This window comes from Miniopterus natalensis, chromosome 6, assembly GCF_054644295.1.
Source record: "Miniopterus natalensis isolate mMinNat1 chromosome 6, mMinNat1.hap1, whole genome shotgun sequence".
Lineage (NCBI taxonomy): Eukaryota > Metazoa > Chordata > Mammalia > Chiroptera > Miniopteridae > Miniopterus > Miniopterus natalensis.
The window spans coordinates 28,736,103-28,751,946 of NC_142086.1; the positions used below are offsets into that span (position 1 = coordinate 28,736,103).

The 15,844-nt window shown below is 39.2% G+C and overlaps 1 protein-coding gene across 3 annotated transcripts in view; it reads left to right on the plus strand.

The window, feature by feature from the left end:
* Positions 1–15,844, plus strand: part of DCBLD2 (discoidin, CUB and LCCL domain containing 2) — a 77,355-nt gene that overhangs the window by 52,435 nt on the left and 9,076 nt on the right. For all 3 annotated transcript variants that reach the window (XM_016199721.2, XM_087818126.1, XM_016199722.2), the window contains 9 exons: positions 1,704–1,776; positions 2,082–2,215; positions 3,088–3,128; positions 3,941–4,156; positions 4,922–5,046; positions 9,426–9,576; positions 10,308–10,394; positions 10,548–10,673; positions 13,764–13,857. In XM_016199721.2, coding sequence (XP_016055207.2) covers positions 1,704–1,776; positions 2,082–2,215; positions 3,088–3,128; positions 3,941–4,156; positions 4,922–5,046; positions 9,426–9,576; positions 10,308–10,394; positions 10,548–10,673; positions 13,764–13,857 — 1,047 coding nt within the window. The remainder of the gene's footprint in view (positions 1–1,703; positions 1,777–2,081; positions 2,216–3,087; positions 3,129–3,940; positions 4,157–4,921; positions 5,047–9,425; positions 9,577–10,307; positions 10,395–10,547; positions 10,674–13,763; positions 13,858–15,844) is intronic.

Here is a 15,844-nt window from a genome sequence, read left to right on the forward strand (position 1 = left end):
GCACTCCTAATCAAGGTGGAGTCATCCGGATTCCTTAGCTTGGTGTTCAGGATCCTGTCCCAGTTTCTTGGGCCATTTTCCTAGTTTCGTCTTGTGCATTCATGTGGAAAGGGCGTCTGGATTGCTTACACTGCTCTGAGCTCTCAGGACTTTCGCCTAGAATCGCTTTACTCCTCTCTGCTTGGCAGAATCATTCTCATCCTCTAAGACCATCTCACTAACCCCCCTGCCACTTGCTACCTCTTCACAGAGAACCTTCCTCTGTCTTCAAAAATGGTTCTGTCTCTATGGGGTGGGTGCACTCTTCAGCACTTGTGAGGGATCCTGGTCTGCAGAGGTAACCCTGGCATCAGTGTATGGCTCACAGCCCTGCAGAGGGTCCACTGTCTTGTGTCCTCTACTCTCTAGCTCCATTGTCACCGCCCAAATGCAAGCTGCTGTCATCTCTCGCCTGGACTACTGCCCTCTCTGCCTCACTCTGTCCCAGCTTCCACTCATGGATCCTTACAGTTTTTTCTTCCTGGGAGCCACAGTACTCTTTTAAAAATACAAATCAGATTATGTATATGCACTGTCAAAATCCTTTATTGACTTTCTATTTTTACTTAGTAACATATTCCAGACTCCTTGCCGTAGCCCACAAGGCCCCTGCATGATCTGGCCCCTGCCCTCACTTTAGCTTTTTCTCACACTAACCCACCTTTGCTGACTGCAGTCTACCTGCACTGGTTGTTCCAGACACACCCAGCACCTGCCTCACAGGCATGCTGTTCCTTTCTGTCAGGATGCATCTCCCTCCACTTGCTCCAGTGACTGTTAGTTCTGCTGAAGCGACATGACCTCAGGGCCCAGTTCCTTGACCCAGACAGTGCAGAGCCTGTGTGTGAGCAGACATCTGCCACCTGCCAACCACGTGACCCAGTCACGCAGTTCCTCAGGGTCCTCATCTGTAAAATGAGGAGGGTAATAGTTCCTGCCACGTAGGGTTCTTACGTGGACTACCTGAAGCTCTTAGAATGCTGCCTGTCATATAGTAAGCTTATTGAACATTTTTATTACTTTTATTAAGTCAGAGTCTTCCAAGTTCTTTCATAGAGTCTCTTTCCTTCATAGCAGAATCATAATCTAATTGTTTGTGTAAGTATCAGTTTAATGTCTTCCCCCACCACTGATATAAACTCAGTGAGGACTGGGGGCTGTGTTTGTTTGATTGACATTTGTAAGTCCAGTACCAGCACAACCCAGCACTTGGACCACATAGTCAAGTAAATGTGTCAAGTGGGTAGGTGGGTGGGTTAGGAGTGAGTGAGTGAGTAAATGAATAAATGAATGAATGAATACTAAACTTTTTTTTAGATCAACATAAATTTGATCAATAGAGGGTTGCTAAAATAAATTATGGTTTATCCACAAATAGAATTTCATGTAGGTGAAGAGAGCTTAGAGTACAAATATGCCTTTATTCATTCTGAAATAAAATAAAGCTGTATGTAAAATAAGAGACACTTTTTATACATTTGTGGGTAAAGACGTGTGTGGATGGATAGGAGAAAGTCTGAAAGGGCTTTTCAGGTGGTGGTCCTCTCAGAGTGGTGAGATTATGGTATTTACGTTGAAATGAAAAATGGATATGTGGGGTTTTTTGGTCTTTTTCCCCCAAAAGTACAGTGGTATGTGCCCTTTAGCTTGTTTTTATTTCACAGTAAATACTGTCCGGCCGGTTGTCTGCTTCCTTTTGCTGAGATATCTGGAACAATCCCTCATGGATACAGAGATGTAAGTAGGCTCTAAGACTTAGGTTAAAGTTGTGATGGGACTTTATTTTTTTTAAACTTCAGAATAGGTAGATGTGTACCTATTGTATATCTTTGTTTGGGTATTTTTCTAGGAATTGTTTCTTTTTAGTAATGTGTAATGTTTTATTTTTCTTCTAAAAATCTGTGTTACTGCATTAGTAATATGTCTCATGTTTATTGAGAAAACTGCCTAGATAAACTAGTTTATTGAGGAAGTGTAAGTCTTATTTATGAATTATCAAAAGGAAATCAAACACTGACCTTTTCTTTCCCTCCTTCCTTCAGTCCTCGCCACTGTGCTTGGCTGGCGTGCACGCAGGAGTGGTGTCAAACGTCCTGGGTGGCCAGATCAGTGTTGTAATTAGTAAAGGCATCCCGTACTATGAAAGCTCTTTGGCTAACAACGTCACATCTGTGGTGTAAGTATATATGCCGATTATAATAAGCATGCTGGGCAGGGGTGGGACAGGGACTCGTAAGACCTCAGCAGTGTAATAGTCAGTGGCACTCATGTATGTGCCCAGCGCCTGAGTGTACTGAAGAGGACAGGCAGGGTCATACTACTTGGTTAGTTCTCTGTCAAAAAGGTCATTTGGAAGCATGTTTGTTTGTTCTTTTCTAAGTGTTGAAGAGTCTAGAAGTATGTTCGCAAATCCTTATTTCATTTTAAAGATCAGAAGGTATAACTACTCTTCTTTACAGCCTTGTGTGACCCAGGATGAATTGAGGATAACTGAAACACTTTGAATGTGAATTAAATTTTGACATTAATCAGAGGTGGTAGTATTATGAATCCCCCTCTCATCCCCTGCAACACTGGAACTTCTTGTTCTTAGACACACTGCTTTCCTGTAACAAATGCAGTCTCTCTCAGCAGTATCCGGCTTGCTTCTGTTTACCCCAGGAAACTGGAGCCTCCTTGTCGGAGAATTACCCCTTTCCATACACCTTCACCACAAGCAGTTGCCAGAGGAAAGGCTCAGGAGTCAACTTATTCCATGAGAAAGATAAAATAACATATATTCAAGGTTACAAGGACATATTTGCACAATCACGTATGAAACAAGGAACTAGGTACTTGTAGAGAAAGTTATTTATACTGATGTCAGAAGTTTTGCTTAGAAATGAGACTCTCTTTTTAACTAGGGACATTATCAGTTGTCTAATATATAGCCAGAGAATAGTCTTAGTTCTTTATACAGTAAAATAAAAACAGAAGTTTTACTAAGACAAATATGGGGAATTCATGTGTTATGTGATGTGTCACCAAAAACACCTTTCTCTCTTTCAGGGGACACTTATCTACAAGTCTTTTTACATTTAAGACAAGTGGTAAGCCTTTTGTGGACTTTATAATTTGTGTAGTAGCTAATAGTTTTGAACACTGAATGTCAGGAATTGTGCCAGTCACTTTTCTTGTACTTTCTTATTTAGTTGTCACAATAACACTATGAGGTTAGATGGTGTTTAATAATATAATTAAAGTTTTATATGAATAGGGAAATGATCGTATAAGCAAGGAAAATTTCTAGGAAAGGTGATTTTTGAACTTGTCTGAAGACGTAATTCATTCATTTGACTGAAAATATTTATTGAGTGCCAGCCTTTAATTGTCAGGTACTGTTCTGGTCTAGGAGAACAGCAGTGAGCAGAATAAACAAAATTCTGCTTTCCTGGAGCTTACATTCTGATAGTGAGAGAGCAACAATGAACAGTGAATACACCAATTATTTATAATGTATTGTTTATAATATTAGATGTAGAAAATCAAGAAAAGATAGGCAATGCAGGAGAGACTGGTGGGGGATCAGGGCAAGCCTCACGGAGAATGTGACATTTGAGCTAACACCTGAAGGAGGGAGAGGAGTGAGTCACCCACTGACCTGGGAGTTTGTCCCAGGGAGACTGTAATATATCTCCATTAAACTAACGGTTGTTGCTCGTGAATAAATATGTACAGTTCCTGACAAGACACAAAGCATAGACCCAAGAAACACTTGCCTAGTTTTGAAATTTCACTGTTAAAGCGTACTATTTGCATAGTGTAAGTTAATTAAAGGTATAATAGAAAGTTTGCAATGAGCAAGTTTATGTAGATTTTAAGTTTATATCTGGAAACCCAGTTACTTTCTTCTTTGTTTCAGGTTGTTACGGAACCCTGGGCATGGAATCTGGTGTGATTGCCGATCCTCAGATAACGGCCTCGTCTGTGCTGGAGTGGACTGACCACACCGGGCAGGAGAACAGTTGGAAACCCGAAAAGGCCCGGCTGAGGAGACCAGGGCCACCCTGGGCTGCTTTTGCCACTGATGAGTATCAGTGGTTACAGATAGATCTGAACAAGGAAAAGAAGATAACAGGTTAAGAGACATGATGTTTTAGAACTTATACTGATTTTATTTGAAAACCTGGTGACATCTAAGATTTTTATAGAAAATTAAGTCACTGCAAATTTGATTCTGTGGTTTTACGTTTTCCTTACTGGTGTTAATGTTACTGAAGACAGTTTTATAAAAAACATGACAGAGGAGAGGAGTTGGTATGAGTCTTATTAGCTTTTTTGTTATTGTAATAAGATTCTTTTAAGGTAGTGTTTCAGTAAGGTGATCTTGAGACATCTGAAATAACCATCTATTATAGTCATTAAGAGAAATTTATGTTCAAGGAGTTTACTCTTAAGTGCTGTAAATAATATTCCACATGTGCTGAGTATAAATTTAATTATTTAGTGCAATTTAGCAAGTGGTCAGAATAATTGTCTGGGATTGGTTTTGTTAAAGATTTATTTCGGTACCGAAAATTATACCAGTAATCATCTTTAATCTGTTCATTCTCAGGAAGCCATTCTTACTTGGTAGGTGCAGTATATTTCACTGTGATATGAACACAGGCTGCTAAAATGGAATGGTCCTTTCCTTATGTGTGCACTTAGTTCTTCCTGTCTCTACACAGGAGCAAAGCCAAGGATTTCAGCACTGTTATGATGAAACCTTGCGCTTAGATGTGGTAATGTGTCATAGGCAAAAATGTTGGAGCAGTGTATGTTAGGTGTTTACATTTCAGTGGTGAACAGACTTCGAAGATTAGACCATGTGCAGTAATAAAAGCATCCCTCCCTTCCCCAGGTATTGTGACCACTGGCTCCACCATGGTGGAGCATAACTACTACGTGTCTGCCTACAGAATTCTATACAGTGACGATGGGCAGAGGTGGTCTGTGTACAGAGAGCCTGGTGTGGAGCAGGATAAGGTAACATGATTAACAAGTTATTTTTTAAAACATTTTTTTAAATAAGCCTTTGCCAAAGTCACAGGAGCTCCTCCTGTGTGATCTAAAAGTTAAATACTATTTGGTGTAAGTCTGCCCTCTTCTGGTTATTTTAGGTAGTGTTAGTTATTGACCTTATCCTTCTAAGCCATGGTTAGGAAATTCTCAGTGGTTCTAGGTCACTTTTGATGATTGTAAGGGTTAAGTACTTTACTAATTATTTTTTTCACTACATTTTAACTCAAATTTTTAGAGACTTTATTAGGAAATTCTAGAAAGGAACTTATAATTTCTTGTCTTTAAAAAGCTTTTCTTTTCAATACACAAAATGATGGAGAAGCCTAACTAATTTGTTCCCAGATTTCTACTCGGTAGGCAACGGGGACAAAAGAGCTAAAGGCAAAAGAGCATTAATTTATAGGCCACTGTAGACTTGAAAGGTCATTTCAAGATCACCTCAGCAACTTTGTCTTAGAAAACATCTATATTTTCCTACCTGAAGAATTCCCTTAGCTTCTGCGGTCATTACGAAACTGTTGTCTTAGTTAACATGACTGTGCTGAAATGGGCCAGACTGCGTGAGAAAGGGGTGGAGAGCAGGCACAGGTGGCTCCCCACACCTGGCTCCGGGCCCTCGATCTACCACAAGGATCTTGTAACTGCAAGAGTCCATGTCCCTGAGGAAGGTAGATTCCTCTCATCTAGAAATATGAGCACATATTTTTAGTGACACTTCCGTATGAATTTTGTTTTAGTTATATGATACTGATACTGTCAGTTCTCTATCATATATAAGACTTACTAATATATCTTCAATTGCCACTTTTCTCATCTCTCTGTTCAAAAACTGCAGGGGCTTCCTATAGTCTTTCATATGGATCTAAACTCTTCTGCTGTTATTCAAGGCCTTCTTTCCTCTCTTCTACTTGATATCACATGAACTCCATCTTTGGTGAGCCTCTGCCCATTGAGCAAATAACAATATTGTCTCATTTCTATCTTCTAATGCCCCCAAACTTGACTACCTTTTACTCTTACTTAGCACATCTATATTTATTTGTATAATTTTTATTATATTTGTGAGATGTAGTTAATTTTTTGAAATTATAAGAATTAACCATGTTTACATTATAGAAACATCTAAGAACATTGAATTTCTGAAAAAGATTTTTTGTTGTTTCATTTTGAAAGATAATTTCACTGAATTGAGAGTCTGGGTTGCCAGTTTTTTGTTTCAATACTTTAAATATGCTGGTACATTGTTTTCTGGTTTGCATTGTTTTCAGCACAAATTCTGCTACATTCTTAATCATTGTTGCTCAATATGTAATGTCTTTTTTTCCTTGGCTACCTTCAAGATTTTCTTTTTATCATTTGTTTTAAGTAATTGGATTATGATGTGTTTTGTGTAGTTGGCTTCATGTTTCTCCTGCTTGGGCTTCTTTGAGCTTCTTGGATCCCTGGGTTATAATTTGCATTGAATTTGGAAAATTGTATGCCATTTTTTTTCTTCAAATGTGTCTCCTCCTCATTTCTAATTACATGAATATTATGACTCTTGAAGATGTCTTACAATTCACTGATGCTGTTCATTGTTTTAATCTTTCTCTGTGTTCTCTAGTTTCAAAAATTTCTATTGTTTTGTCTTCAAGTTCAGTAATCTCTTCTGCAATGTCTGATCTGCTATTAATCCTATCCTGTGTATTTATCTTTAATACTGTGTTTTTCACCTCTAGATTTTCATTTTGGAGCTTTTAAAATTTCTTCCATGTCCTTAACATGCTCATACTTTTCATTACCTCTGAAACATATGGTTATATAATAACAACTCTTAATGCCCTTGCCTAATAATTCTATCTACTAATATGTCATATTTAGATCTTTTTATGTTGATTGATATTACGGGTCATATTTTACACATCTGGTAATTTCTGACTGGGTTGCCAGACATAAACATGACATTGTTTGGTGCTAGATTTCATTTTTTATTATTCCTTTAATTCTGTTTGAGCTTTATTCTGGGACACACAGTACTTGAAAATCATTATCTTTTCAGTGCTTGCATTTTAGCTTTATTAGGCAGGACTTGAGCAGCCTTTTGTTCTAATTTTTCCCTACCACTGAGAAAAGTGTTATAAGTCCTCAGCCCAATATCCCATGTATTGGGAGGTTTCTTCACTCTGGCTGTTGGCAGTGCGAGCTGTTCCCAGCTCTGTGCAGTTCTCAGAATTTTTCTACTGGCTCCTTTCTGGTGTTTTTTACCCATCCACAGATAGTTCTTCATATGAGGGTAATCTTCCTACAGTTCCTAGAAGTTTCTCTGCAGTTTTCTTCTATACTATACCCTGCAAATTCTAGCTGCCTTCGCCCTCCATCTCTGAGCTCTGTCTCCTTGATTCAGTGAAACACTAGGCTTTTTCTAGGCAATATTGGGGCAGGAAAGGCCTCACCTTGTTTGTTCCCCTTTTCTCAGGGGTTGTTGCCCTATGCTGCCTGTTGGCCAATGTCTGAAAGTCCATTGTTTCATATATTTTATTTGATTTCTCAGAAATTTAAGGCAGAAGATTAAATCAAGTCACTGTAAATCTATCGTGGATAGAAATAGAAGTCCTTCATGGAATTATATGAAATAATGTTTTGCCTCACTTATGTTAGCCCATCTGCTCCCTCATCTACCCCCAGCTCAAGGGTAATTGGCATATTTAATTTCACACCCTTTCTAAGCATACATCCATGCATGAGCACATACAGACCAATTGAGAGAGCTTTTGGTTTGGTTTTGAAGTGGAACTGTATGTACACCTTGTTTTTATAATATATTGCTTTTAATAGTATGCCACTTTTTGTGTGCTAACATCCAGTAAATTTAAGTTCCCAGAGAATGGGAACTTTGACTTCCATTTCCATATTACCCTCATGACACCTTGCAAACCAACCTCTACATAGGGATTTGTAATAAATGCTTATAGGTTAAATACAGCAAGTCTTTTTTACTTGGCTTTTATAAAATCTTTCTCCTTTAAGTTTTTTATAAAAATGAGACTGCAGTATGGAGTAAGATCTCAGGGATATAGTTTTTATGTCCCAAAATGATGTTTATTTATTATTTTTATTCCACTAAAGTGATAAACTGTAAATAATTGCCTTCATTTTATTTCAGAGTAATATCTGAGGAAATAATGGAAGATTACTCATGTGGAAATTATTGTAATTTCAAATTAAACTTCTTAGAAAATGAAGGATATTAACACATCTTAGAAGTTTACAATGTAATGTCATGGTGACTCGGCCAGGAAAAAAATAGCTATAATATTTGGAAATGACATGATTGAGGAAGTAAACATTTACTTGTTCCTACCTTAACTGATAAAAATAAGCCACTTTGATTTTAGGAAGGTGTTCATTTATTAATGGTCTTTAGAATCTACCTGTAGATGATCTGGCCTGTAGGAACAGGGAGGGCCTTTTTTGCTTCGTAGAGCCCTAACCATAGGTCTGAAGACACACATTCAAGTCGCTGTTCTGTCACTGACAGACTGTGGGATCCGATTCTGAGCTGCAGTTTCCTGGGTTCTGCCCCTTTCGTAGGGCTGTCATAGAGAGGAACTGACTTAATCATAGGAAATGCTCTGTGATTAAGGGCTCTTCCAGTCTAAGGTACTATCGTTATTTGGTTGAAGTAGCTGAGGGAATAAGATAGTCCTTGAAATCATATTTTTACCTAAGGATTATTCACGTAATGCATCCGTTGCTGTTTAGTGACGATGGTTACATTAGGCAGGGAACAGTGTCCCTTTTCTGGCTCAGAGAACAACAGAATATGGGAACTGTGTTTATGTAGTTTATCCAGTAGGTGGAGCTATATAACTGTTGTGTGTGTTAGTATATGTTCATTTTCAGTCTATTTATTGAGAGAAAAATTATGAAAAGTGAACAGTAAAGCATTTCCTCTGAGATCTCATATGATCAGTTATGCTTTGCTTTGAAAATAAAATCAACATATTTATATAGTTGGGAATTCTACAGGACTAGAGTTACTGATTCATTAATAACAATATACCATCTCATTGCAGTTGAAGCTCTCTTCTCAAATAGCCAAGTTAGCATTCTTGTTTGTATCATCTTAACATCATTTTTATATTCTGTATTTTTCTTTTATAAATTTTTGATGAAGAATGTGCAGCCTCTTAATAATTTTCCAAATTGTGATTTACTTTCTTAAAAATTAATTCTTATTGTCGTACTTTGCAGATCTCATTTAAGGCCCACAACAAAAAAAACACACCCAAAAACATGTTTCAGTGGAGCAATTTAGCCCTGGCCTCTGTTGATGTAAAGTACCAATTTTTTGTTTTTTAAAGATATTTCAAGGAAACAAAGATTATCACCAGGATGTGCGTAATAACTTTTTGCCACCAATTATTGCACGTTTTATTAGAGTGAATCCTACCCAATGGCAGCAGAAAATTGCCATGAAAGTGGAACTGCTTGGATGTCAGTTTATTCCTAAAGGTAAAGCAACAGTATGTTTCAAACGTGTTTTTTTCACTGGATTGATTAAGAATGCTAAGTGCTATTCTCAGAGAAAGTAATTAATAACAGTGTGTAACCTCTAAATTACATTATCTTCCTAAAGGAATTTTTAAAAAGAAATAGTTATCCTCTTAAAAAGTTAGACATAAAAACAATTTCCAGAATTACAAGTAGAAGAGAGGGCACCCGGGATGAGAAGTCATGAGATTGCTTTCCAAATCTAGTCTCAACCTTAACAGTTTTTAATCAGGTTTCATGTATATAATCCTTGTATCACATAAGCACTGATGATTGATTACACAGTAGTAACCTCTAAATGACTTTCACTTTGAATAAGTTAAAAGTGGGAGTAACTTCCTTCAACATTATATAATATTTTAATGCCCTGTTTACCGTTGTATCCCTAAGAACTGCCACAGTGCCTAACACATAGTGGGCCCTCCATACATATTTATTAAATGAATTGCTGAGTAGATCACATCACAGTAAAATTTTTATAGCTTTAGAGTTCAGCATCATTCGCCTCCCTACTCTCAGACAATTTAATTATTTAAAAACGGTGAAGTCCCAATATATTTGTGCATTTAATGCAGAATATATTTGTCCTTCTGACATGTTTCTCTCTGAGGTTTAAAATGACTGTGCAGAATTAAGTATTCTAGGAAATGGTAAAGACATTTAAATTACTATTTTCTAAACCATTTTTCAAGGTCGTCCTCCAAAACTCACTCCACCTCCACCTCCTCGGAACAGCAATGACCTCAGAAACACTACAGCCCCTCCAAAAATAGCCAGAGGTACGCCTCCTTTAAACATGAGAATTTCATAGCCCCTGGATTTGTGGTATAACTTTCCATAAGTATGTTAAAAGCATTGTAAAGTAACTTTATTTTAATCAAGTTGACATAGATAAAAGAATAAAGAGTTTTTAAACCTTTTTGTTTTTCTAGGTCATCGCCCAAAATTCACTCAGCCGCTACAACCTCGCAGGAGCAATGAATTTCCTGCACAGACAGAACAAACCACTGCCGCTCCTGATATCAGGAACACAACTGTAACTCCAGATGTCACCAAAGGTGGGCAACCCAACGTTCATACCTGTCTGTAGACTTGTTTTACTGTTTGCAATTTAAGTTTCTAAGAACATTTCTAGCTTTTTAACTCTGTTTCTTGTCCTTGGACTGGAGTTTTTTAAGTGTAGCAAGAAAATTGATTCCCTCTCTTGGGGGAAAACTGGCTTTTTTGCTCTAAGTTCTGTTCTCTGGAGCCATGTAGAATTGTTCTTTAAATATTTAGAGATGGCTGGCCCTCGCCGGTGTGGCTCAGTGGTAAGAGTGTCCACTTACGGAAGGGTCACGGGTTTGATTCCGGTCAAGCCCATGTACCTGGGTTGCAGGTTTGATCCCTGGCCCTGGTTGGGGCGTGTGTGGGAGGCAACCAGTCGATGTGACTGTCTCACATCGATGTCTCTCTCTCCCCACCTTCCACTCCCTCTAAAAAGCAATGGAAAAAATATCCTTGGGTAAGGATTAACCAAAAAAAAAAAAGAGAGGTGGCTGCTCTATTGTAGACCTCCTCTTGCAGTTTTTGTCTCTATGCAGCTAAACATTGTGGAGTCTCATGCCTAGAAATATTTCTAGAAATGAAAAGCATAGCAGGAAACAAACCTTTTCTCTTGATTATATATTAATTGGTTGGATAGGGAATTTGGTGGCAAAAAGAAGAGAAAAATGTTTTGGTGAAAATTAATACTTTTTAAAAAATACTCTGAGTTAACACATAAAAAAACTAATCTCTTTTTAAAATGTTTGCAATTATAATTTTTCAGATTATAAGTATAAATATATTAGTAGGGTTTACTTTCAGATTTTATTAATGATAAGGTATTAACATACAAAACATAATAGTTCTTTGATTTTATAAGTTGTTGAAAAACAAAGTTTCAGCTGACTACAGGAAAAGAAGCGCCTGTGTCCTAGAGGAATGTTTCAGTGCTGGCAGATAAATAAAGCACACGCGTTCTCAGGACAGCGCAGAGGGGAGATTGCAGCTCATTCATCGTAACTTGTGCCACCCAGAACTTTAATCATCCTCATTTTCTGAAAATTTGTCTGGATTCAGATAACTTTCAACGTGTCAATTTCTTTCCTATCTTCCAAACAAATTTCTTTGCTCATGCTGCAGGGAAATCTAGCAAGAAGCATGAGTTCTCAGAGCCGAGGGATCTTAGCATCTCCACAGAGAGTTTCTTCCCAGTTTGCAGGAGGCAAGTGTTTGGGCAGAACCCAGACCACATGCATTGCCCATCTTGAAATCTGATTGTAGAATCTTAAAATCTAAAACTAGAAGTGCCCTTAAAGCATTTTCTTCCAGAGCCAGGATCCCTGCAAGATTAAAAAGAACAAAGAATGTGCAGGTGTTTTTAATTGAAAGGGTCTAGCCTCTGGGACCAGTGCTGTGTAGACCCAAACCCAAGCAGGCGTTTTAATACCTCTGATTGCATCCATCTGAACCCTGATTGTTCGCCCTCCAATTTCACAAATTTTAGAGATAAGCACGTTGACTTTCCTGATTCTTAGTGCTTTCTAGCCTGAGTCAGGATTTCTGTTGTATGCACTTCTCCATTTTTACATTCAGGGTGAGAGTGATGCTGGAGGAAGCGTGTCATGGACAGATTGTGCCGCTGTAACTTCCAGCCCCTCCTCCGGGGGGCCTCAGCACCAGCAGGCTGCCTTTCTGGTTCCCGGGTTAGCTCTTCTGTGTGTTCTCAACAGTTGCCTCCATATTCTATAAAACCTTAACCCTAAGATCTTCACTCATCCCCGGTACCCTCTTCAACTTCACGAAGAAAGAAGAAGCCATTAGAAGGAAACTCCCTTTTTGTGGAACCTACAAAACTCACGTGTACCCTCTTGTCTACTGCACTAAAAAAGGGGGTTCTTTGTACAGCCCAAGACCGATCACCACCTGTGCCCAAGTTCCCATCCTCCCAGCCTCTCAGAGGCCTCATGTTATTGGTCATCCTCACCCTCTCCTGTTATCAGCCTCTTTCTGTTCTTTGGACACAATTAAAAGTGAATGAGGCCTGACACAGTGTCTGGTACTTAGCCCCTGGTATCCCTGGTGGATATCAGTAGTTGCTGCTGTCCTCGGAGTCAGGAGGGGCTGACAGATGAAGGAAGAAACTAATGTCCCAGATGACCTTAGGCAGACTTTTCTATACCTGGGCCCAGGATTCTTTATCTGTGGAGTGAGATAAGGGGATCAAATGACCTCCTCCTCCCTGCAGGATCCAGCAGTGTCTGTTTCTGCCCTGTTGATACACACATTGGCTTTATGTGCTTAACCGGATATTGTCTCCTTCCTGTATCTATAAATATTGTGCCCTCATGTTGCAACATCATTTCCTTTTTCTGGGTGATATTTTACTATAAGGAGGATACCACAATGTACTTACTCCCTTTCATTGTTGGGCATTTGGATTGTCTCCAGTTTTTCACTCTTCCACAGATACAGAAGCAACCTCTTTAAAGATTCATCCTTGAATGTCATCTTAATTTTTTCCCAGGAATAAATTCTAGATATGGACTTGCCAAATCATCATTGTTTATTTGTATTGCCCCCCCAAGTGATACAGGAAGTATCAATTTATAGTCCCATAAAAATACCTTTTTCCTAATACCCTCTTGAACAATTAGTTCTTTTAAATGTTTACCAATTTGATAAGCAGAAATAGGATCTTACTGTTTTAACTTCCATTTCTCTGATTACCAGTGAGGCTAACATGTTGAATGGTCACTTGTTTTTTTAATGGGTTGTTCGTTCCTCTCCGCCAACTTTTCTGTTATTTTTTACTTGTATATTCTGTAATGTATTAACTAGAATAACCCTTTATCACATGCAGAATATATTGTCTCAGTTTATCAATCATTCTCAATCATTGTCCTGGTGAAGCTACTATGAAAAAGTTTAAGTGTAATACAGAGTGAATCAAATAGTGCGACGAACTTCCACATATCCATGAAAACTTCTGAGGTTACCAACTCATATCCAGCCTCACTTCTTAAATAATGTTTATGGTATTTTTTGAGATAGAAACCTTTGAAAGCTGATGTGGGTAATCTTCACTCTTCCCCGTCATAATTGCTGCCTTTGGTACATTTCAGACGTAGCCTTGGCTGCAGTACTTGTCCCGGTGCTCGTCATGGTCCTCACCACTCTCATTCTCACATCAGTGTGTGCCTGGCATTGGAGAAACAGGTTAGTATATAAGCGGTTCAGCTAATCAGTCCTAGACGGGATGTTTCCAAATGTGAAATAGAAACTAAATACCCAGGGTGAACTATATAATTCATCTTTTGGAGAGAGCTAAGATAGTCATTAAAAAAAAATACATGTTTCCTCCTTTATTATAAAACATGAGTGTGTTCATTTATATAGTCAGTCACTGGGTAACTTTATTGTATCAAATTTTGCACTGGATACTGGGATACACATATTAATAAGAAAAATGTCTAACACATAGTAGGTGCTTAGCAATATTTACCAAAGGGATGAAACACCATTGTGATCTTCAAGGTGTGAGGCAAAGTGAGGAACTCTGTAATTTGGAGAGCTATTTAAGAAGTGCTAGAGAGGGCAAATGCGAGAACCATCAAGAGTTTTTGAAATCTTTTCTGAAAGTCATCCTTAAGATTCACATGTTTTACTAAGAAAGAAGGAATTGGATTTGGCTACATGGTGGAAGGTAGAGAACGCCCAGACTGAGGGAACTGCTTGAGCAAAGGCACGGAGATGTGGGATGTGGGCGGCATAGGGAGTCATTGCCGGGGGCTTGGCTTGGGAGAGCGCCGAGAGAGAACCACGAAATGCAGCCTGGGCCAGGGCCAGGGAGAGCGTTCTGGGAGAGAAAAGTCTGGATTTCATTCTGTAGAAGGGGAAATCATTGGAGTGTGTTAAGCACATAGTTGGTATTACCAGATGACTGGACAAAGATAGTGGCAGGAGTTTTGCAGAGTGGATTGAAAAGGAGAGACCAGAAGAGGCAGAAAGATGAATTAGGAAACTGCTTGGGCGGGGGTGGGATATGTCCCAGTGGCATCAATGGGATGCATGACTGGCTGTCATGTCAAGGAAGTGGGAGGGATCCAAGGTGATCTGAAGTTTATGGCTTGTGCAGTTAGACCAGTAGGGACGTCATAAGGTGAGGTAACAGAGCAGGAGGGACAGGTTTGGTGGAGCAAGAGAATGACTTTTGTTCAGCCATTCAACAAACATTTGAGCTCCTACCCTGTGCCAAGTATTGAGCCTTGTGCTAGGAGGCCTGTGATGACCCCAAAGCTTATGGAACGGGAGAAGATACAATGCAGAAAATATAGGCCATGGTACTGACGTGGATCCCAGGGGACCCCAGATTCATGGTGTTCAGGAGGTTATCCATAGACCCAAGTTAGTATGAGGGCAGTAGGTAAAGGAGGAGGGGGAAAAGGCTTTAGGGAAGTCCAGGAAAAAGAAAATTCATGATACTTCCAGGGAACTGGACAGCAGCAGTAGTAATGATGAGAACAGCAGCAACAGCTAATTTTTATAGAAAGTTAAATGATTTCAGGTGTTACTCTAAATGCTTTGCATGTTTTAACTAATCCTCAAAACAGCCTATGAAAAAGATCCTGTCATAAATCCCATTTCACAGAAGAAGAAAGTGAGAAGGGAGCATCAATTACTTGCCCGAGGTCACTGGCCAGTACATGGCAGAGTGAAGTTTTGTACCTGGCTGCAGATCCCAGGCTCTTAACCGCTGCTCCCTCTGAACCAACCAGGCAATAAAGTCGAATCCACCATGGTTGAAGCACAGGGTGTGGGGTTGAGGCCACAGGAGAACTGTTGAGAGGGAGACGAGTTGAGTTTGGGACGGTGCTTAAAGAACCGTGTGGACATGCGGACTCCCGAGAGACAGGTGGAACACGTCTGTTTAGGACACAAGGTCTGAGCTGCAGAACTGAAGTTACTTCTAAGCCTGGTGGTTGAAATTGCTGACGGCTGGCTTCACAACAAGGAGCAAAGAAGGAGATGCTCTTAAAGGGCTGCGGAGAGGAGCATGATGAAGTCAGCCGCAACCCACTGAAACCTAACCCACGCCAGGCTGCTGTCAGCACTTGACGTGTAATGAATGAATAACCTGAAGCTTTTCCCCTTGAGATTACACAAAGTATAGTACAACCCTTGGCTAATGATCATACCATTCAAT